Source organism: Micropterus salmoides, unplaced genomic scaffold (assembly GCF_014851395.1).
Source record: "Micropterus salmoides isolate LMB-PRFRI ecotype aquatic unplaced genomic scaffold, ASM1485139v1 Ms_hic_scaffold_6, whole genome shotgun sequence".
NCBI classification, from domain to species: Eukaryota; Metazoa; Chordata; class Actinopteri; order Centrarchiformes; family Centrarchidae; genus Micropterus; species Micropterus salmoides.
The window spans coordinates 6,302,879-6,309,573 of NW_024044348.1; the positions used below are offsets into that span (position 1 = coordinate 6,302,879).

The 6,695-nt window shown below is 41.7% G+C and overlaps 1 protein-coding gene across 1 annotated transcript; it reads right to left on the minus strand.

The window, feature by feature from the left end:
* Positions 1 to 125: 125 nt before the first annotated feature.
* On the minus strand, positions 126 to 6,695 carry LOC119890771 (immunoglobulin superfamily containing leucine-rich repeat protein 2-like). Its single transcript, XM_038702168.1, has 2 exons — positions 6,491 to 6,695; positions 126 to 4,813 (listed from the first exon to the last, which is right to left on the minus strand). The coding sequence occupies exon 2, from the start codon at positions 4,802 to 4,804 to the stop codon at positions 2,666 to 2,668; it is 2,139 nt and encodes a 712-aa protein (XP_038558096.1). The 5' UTR covers positions 4,805 to 4,813; positions 6,491 to 6,695; the 3' UTR covers positions 126 to 2,665.

Below are 6,695 nucleotides of genomic sequence, written 5' to 3' on the forward strand. Positions count from 1 at the left end.
TTACCAGAATATGTACAGTTATATTTTTGTTGTTTCATATATATGTAACTATTTACTTTGAATGCTGGTCCTGAAGGTGTTGAGAGAAAAGAGAGACAGATAGATGAGCAATCATTAATTATTCCTTTGTCAAAACTTTATTGAGGCACATAGGATTGGGAGAGTTAGTGAGGATATTTAAACACTTTGGTAAAAACATAATACTTCCCTTATTACAGGAGTATAACAGAGACCCAAAGTTCTTCTTTAAGTCAAGAATATTTACACAAGACACAGCATAGTGCGACTCATGGTAATAGGCAGCATGCAGGTCTTCTAACACAGGACTCTGCGAAATACAACAGCATGGACACATGACCCAGATACAAGGTAATAACTTCACATCCACAATCCAAAGTGCTTGTACTGTTATACACTGCAGTAGACTTGGTAAATGATATTGAAGTAACTTGTCCACATTTTGCCAGCGACACAGAGAGCTTATTTAAAACACCCAATTTTATACAACATGAAAACTTCACAAGTTATCTTCATAGGAAATGTTCACAGTATAACTGGACAAAGAGCTCATAGCTGCAGGACTCAATGGTTTTCTCTTTGAAACAACACAGTTTTTCTAAACATTGAAATTCCCTTGAGTTTGTGTATTTTAAAGCTACTGCACAGCACAAATTTACTGTATGAAGTTTAAAGCAGAATATTCATATACTTTACTTACAGTTATCCCATTTACTGCAGCTTACATCTAGTTGACATTTATCCTAATCATTTTGCAAGTCATGTCACATGTGATGCAAGCTTTGTTTCATTTGATTTAACATTTGATCTTCATAGTAACCCCATTCTGTTTGTCTTGTCATGTTTTTACTAACTAGCTGTTTACTAGGAACAGGTTTAACAAATATGCTCTAAATAAATAGACAAAGGAAATAATTAAGTTTATAATGACAGATTTTGTAAGATTGAAACTTCTCCCTCAGGTTGTTTGTGCTGTTGAAAACTATTAACTTCACATCATAATTAAGACTTAATGGACGGCACTATCAGTCTCATTTTGGCAATTCAAAAGTGGCTTCAAGATGGAGTCCCAGCTCATCACACAGAAAAGAGGCAACTTACTGTGATGGATTATAACCCTGCAAGGAGGTTATAATTTACCTTTTTCTGTTTTTGTGTTCTCAAGGGAGATACACTATATGGACAAACGTACTGGGACACCTACACATTACTTTTATAACATCCCATAAGCATAAATATGGAGTTGGTCCCCCCTTTGCAGCTATAACAGCTTCCACTCTGCTGGGAAGGCTTTCTACAAGATTTTAGAGTTTGTCTGTGGGAATTTATGCCCGTTCATCCAGAACAGCATTTGTGAGGTCAGACACTGATGTGGGACACGATGGCCTGGCTTACAATCTCCGTTATAGTTCATCCAGGTGTTGCAGGTATTGGATAGGGTTGAGCACAGGGCTCTGTGCCTGGCCAGTCAAGTTCTCCCACACCAAACTGGGAAAACCAATTCTTTATGGAGCTGGCTTTGTGGGGCATTGGGGGGGGGGCATTGTCATATTGAAAGAGGAAAGGGACAAAGACAAACTGCTAGAAGAACTGCTGTCTAAAATTATATGGTGTAGGACCAGGATTTCCCTTAAGAAAGACGACACCATGAAAAAACAGCTCAGGCATGTCATATGTGATACAAGTTTTGTTTCATTTGATTTAACATTTGATCTTCATAGTAACCCCATTCTGTTTGTCTTGTCATGTTTTTACTAACTAGCTGTTTACTACGAACAGGTTTAACCAGGTCCTGGTACTTTTGTCCATATAGTGTATCTCTAGCAACTCTTAACAGATTTTAATGAAATGTGACAAACATCTATTGCAGATCTGGATCAAGATACACATTATTTTCTATATTTTGTGTGCTTTTGTAGTAAGCCAGTTTGTCCACAGTTATTCCCTGTTTACAGTCTTTGTGCCAAGCTAAGCTAAAAGGTTGCTGGCTGTAGCTGCGTATTTACTGGACAGACATGAGTGCTATTGATGTTTGTCATCTAACCCTCTGCAAGAAAGCAAAAAAGCATTTTTCCCAAAAACAGTTCATTTAAACACTATCATGCTCTGAGGAAAGCCTCTGGCTGAATCACATTACTGATAATATTTAATAAAATATGAAGCTGCACAGGCATTGAATGAATAATTTTGAGGTTGAGCACTCAGTTTTTCTCTCTGCTGCTTATACTTTTGCTTTCTAGTGTCGTTTATAGAAGTATACATGAATGTATGACAGAAAAGGAGGAAACAAGCCGTGATATTTCCAGCTAGAAAAAAGGATGTGTAACAAGTTTAACAGGGCCTAACCCTGGCCTAGTTCAGCTTTCATCAAAAGGTCTATCTGGAAAACATCCACTGACAATCGATAGAGCCTGGCAGCTGGCAGCCTGTCGGGTTACTGAAAGATGCAGCCTGAGCTGTGGTTTAAAGCAAGTAAATGTGTTTGGAGTCTTGTCAGACCACTGTCATACAAAGCAATATTTCTCGGCTGCCTAAAGGGATCCTAAACCATTGGCACAAAATGAAATAAAAAACCTGTTTTACCCTTTAACCAAATGCAAAAGAAAGCTGCAAATAATGTGCAAATAATATGTCAGATAGTCAACAATTACTGATTTGGATATTTGTAGTTGCTTATAATAGTCACAGCTTCCGCTCCTAAAGGCAACCTATCACTATACTCAGATCCTACCTCACAGTTGTCTAAATTCCCCCTGCACTGGGACAAAGTAAAGGACTCAGTCATGACACTTTCTTCTGTATCTGCCTCTCTCTCACCGTCTCCACTCTCTGTATCCATCTCCCCCTCCTCCTCGTCCAGCTGGCTGCCGTTAATCTTCCTCTGAGATTCGGTGTGAGACGCGTGGATGTTAAAGTTAGTGCCGAGGTTCCTCTCCATGTGATACTGGTCTTTGGCCTTCAGGATCAGCTTGTAGGTCTTGCTGCGGTATTTGTACACCAGGTGGAAGCATGTTGCTCCGAGGAGAGGCACAGTAGACATGGTCAGGAGGCAGATGCTGACCGAGATGATGATGAGCAGGTTGGGTACCCTCCTCCTGGTGGTGAACAGCACCTGGACGTCACAGTCCTCTCCTCTGTAGGTCAGACACAGGGAGTAGTTGGTGCCAGGGCGTAAACCACTAAACAGATACGTGTTGACGCCCTCTTTGATCCTCGACCACTGCACAGCTGAGTGTTTGCGGTCGGCAGTGACGCACAGATACAAGCCATTTGACTGGACATTTTCAGAAACACCTGAAAGGCCTTGATTCTCTTCACTGTCAGTGTGGAAGCTCTGCCGGTCGGCGCTCTTGTCTCTGGGTATGAGAAGAGGATTGAGTCGCACTGTCACCTCTGTTTCTGACACCCCTAACGCAATGACACCAAAGTCAAATGTGTACTGCTTGATGTCATCCAGGCTCCCGTTAAAGACATGTCTGGAAATGTATCTCGTATTAGCCGTCAAGCCACATTTACTAGCATGTGATGGATAGCTTATTGCCTCCTCAGAAGACTGAGAACTGATCTCCACAGTGGGCGGGAAAGTGGGTACGATGTTCATGTTGTCTTTTCTCTTTAAATCAGTCAGATGCGCAGAATCAAAAACAGATGGTTTGTCTGTTCTCTGGTGTATAGATTGGTGAGTTTGAGTGTAAGTAGGTGATGTGGTCATTGGTTTTGCAGGTGTTGGTTTTGGTAAACCCACGACCTTCACTGACACTGAATCCTCAGCTCTTCCAAATTCATTCGTGGCCGAGCAGCTGTAGTTGCCGCCGTCTTCCTTCCTGAGGTGTGAAATGATAAGAGTCCCGTTATTATAGACTTTGACAGGATTATGGGACAGTGAGGAGTCTGCATTTGATTCTGCTGAGTCATCCTCAGTGAACGACAAAGCCAGCTCTTGCTTCTGGCTTTTGCTGCGAATATTCCACATGACCAGGGGCTTTGGATTTCCTGTGAATTCACAAGTCAAGACCAATGAACTGCCCTCATAGAAAGTTGTGTTGTGAATAGTTGGCTCAGTTCGTATTGTGACATTTGTGCTTGTGCACTTTGACTCGGGTAATTTTCCGATCACTTTCCCTCTAAGTTTCTCTGGAGATGCACAAGTTATCAAATCCTTCTCAGGAACTGTGACGGTGGTTGTTGAAATCCAGTCTGTGAGCCAGTCAAGGGAGCAGGTGCATGCAAAGGGATTTTTATAAATCTGCAAATGGGATAGAGACATCAAACCCTCAAACGTGCCTTCAACTATGGTTAAAAATTTGTTATTGTTGAGTCGCAGGGACCTCAGGTCTTTGAGGTTGGAGAAGGCGTCCCTCGGTAGGTGGACCATCTCATTGTGGTTCATCTTCAACAGTTGCAGGCCTGTGAGGTTCAGCAGGTCCTCCCAAGGGAAGTCTCCAATTTTATTGTGGCTGATGTCAAAGTTACGCAGATGAACTAAAGGCGTGAGGCTCCCTTGTTCGATAGTGACAATCTCATTGTGGGCCATCCAAAGCGACGTCACACGGGTGACATTGTCGAAGCTCCCAAATGGTATCAAACTGATCTTGTTTGCGGAGAGACTCACAGTTGTCACATTAGGAGGCAACCCATCTGGTACTTCAGTCAAGTCTTTGTAGGAGCATTCAGCAAAATGGCGGCCGTATTTATCTGAGCAGGTACAGAGCTCAGGGCATCCAAGTCCGGTGGCGAAGACTGTGGCGATCCACAAAGTGAAGTAGAGGACGTCTGCAGCTGCCATTTTCTGCTCCTGTAAAACAGTTAGATAGTCGGTCCATCAATCAGTGGATTAAACTAGATTTTTTTGGCACAGTTTATGCAGATGTCGGGTTTTTGCTGAGTGCAAGACACTAGAGCTGACCGGATGTGTTCTGACCATTTATTTAAAGTGTACTGTACTCACAGCAAGCAAGGCAGAGCCCAGGAAAACCAAAAGTAACTAACAGTTCAAACAATCCAAATACTGAAAATCCAAAAAAGGACCTTACAGGCAGAACAAGGCAATGATGGCAGGGAGTGAACTGAACACAGGCATTAAATACCATAGTAAACGAGCGGGGTGGGAACACAGAGGAGGGGTAGATAATAAAACAGAACGGGAAGCAAAACTAGACGCAGACAGCGAACGCAGACAACTACAAAACAAAACAGAAAACAGAGCACGGCACTGAAACACGGACTGAACAGACAAAATTGACACAAACAGACACCTGAACATACTACAGTCTCAAAATACAGAAACAGATGGGGACATGAACATGTTCTAAACTAAGAACTGAGAACTGAGATAGTTCACTTTTTGCAGACGATAAAGCAGAAATACTCACACATTCATACACTATTTTGAGAATCTCCAAGTTATAGCTCAAACAGACTGATAGCTGGTAGAGTCCTGACCGTGTTAATGCATGTGCAGTGCTGTCATTTTATCAGTGTTATGAACCAAACAGCTTTTTTTTTTTACACTATTTACACTGTTGGAGTTCCTTCTGGATTGTGAATAAAATAAAGGGAACTCCGGCAGTGTCATAGCTTGTCCTCTGACAAAGAGTAATTGTTTTTTCATGAACCCATTTGTAACGCACATCTGAAGCATCTCCATACTTAACTCAGCAGCCTTTTGCCTGTTTTCAAATAGCCTATGTTTGCATTTGTCTAAGTAATGTCATCCTGATTTTCCATATGGTAATTTAGCTTTTTATTTGTAAACTATCTATCTATCTATCTATCTATCTATCTATCTATCTATCTATCTAGCCTACACATCATCTATAGCATGTCTGTCTTTTGTGAGTGTTTTGGTGGGAGTTTTTTTCCTTTCCTGAACCAAGGGTCTAATAGAAACAAATAAGACTGACTTGACACATATCTGTAATGACTCCTCCTCACACCTACTCATCATTCATTCTACTGATAAAATGACATTTTGACTTTTTGATTCTTATTCTCTGACTTGTATATTGTGAGTCAAGGTGTATTTCTGTCTGGCAGGAGATTACAGAAGCCCCTGTGGTGTCTAGGAAAACAGAAAAAAAAAACTGGTCCACAAGCAATCTCTCCCCCCCATTTTTTACCTTGAAGATTTAAATATGCTCTTCGTTAATAAACTGACATTAGTACATGTTTAAGTCAAACAGAGGACAGTGAAGCTATTTTTGAACCTCTGGCAGAAGCTTTTGGTTTCAAACTACGCAGCAGCCTCCAGTCTGTCCTTGGTGCTGAAAAGCAGCCGCACGTTTGCTCTGTTTGTTTACAGTGACCTGCTGTATGGCGTGCAAACCGCTGGAATCCACTCTCATATCCGAAACATTATAACTGTAATGTGAGCTCACTGTACAAGATACAAAGTTCATCTCTGCAAAAAAGACCTCGACGCAGCGTCGCGCACAAAGCCCTGATGCGTGACAGTCTGAAACAGCAAGCTTACCTGCGTTTTTATTTTTTATTTCTGCGGAGAAATCCGAATACGTCAGTCACAGCAGCCCAGTATACTGATACATGCTGTTTGAAAGTTTGAAGATGAAACTGAGTCAGTCCGTCTATCTCCTTCTACATGGTGAAAAACGCATGTGTCCTCTGCGGGTTTTTGTCCTGCGTGTGAACAGCCTATATGTCATACTGAGTTACCCCCT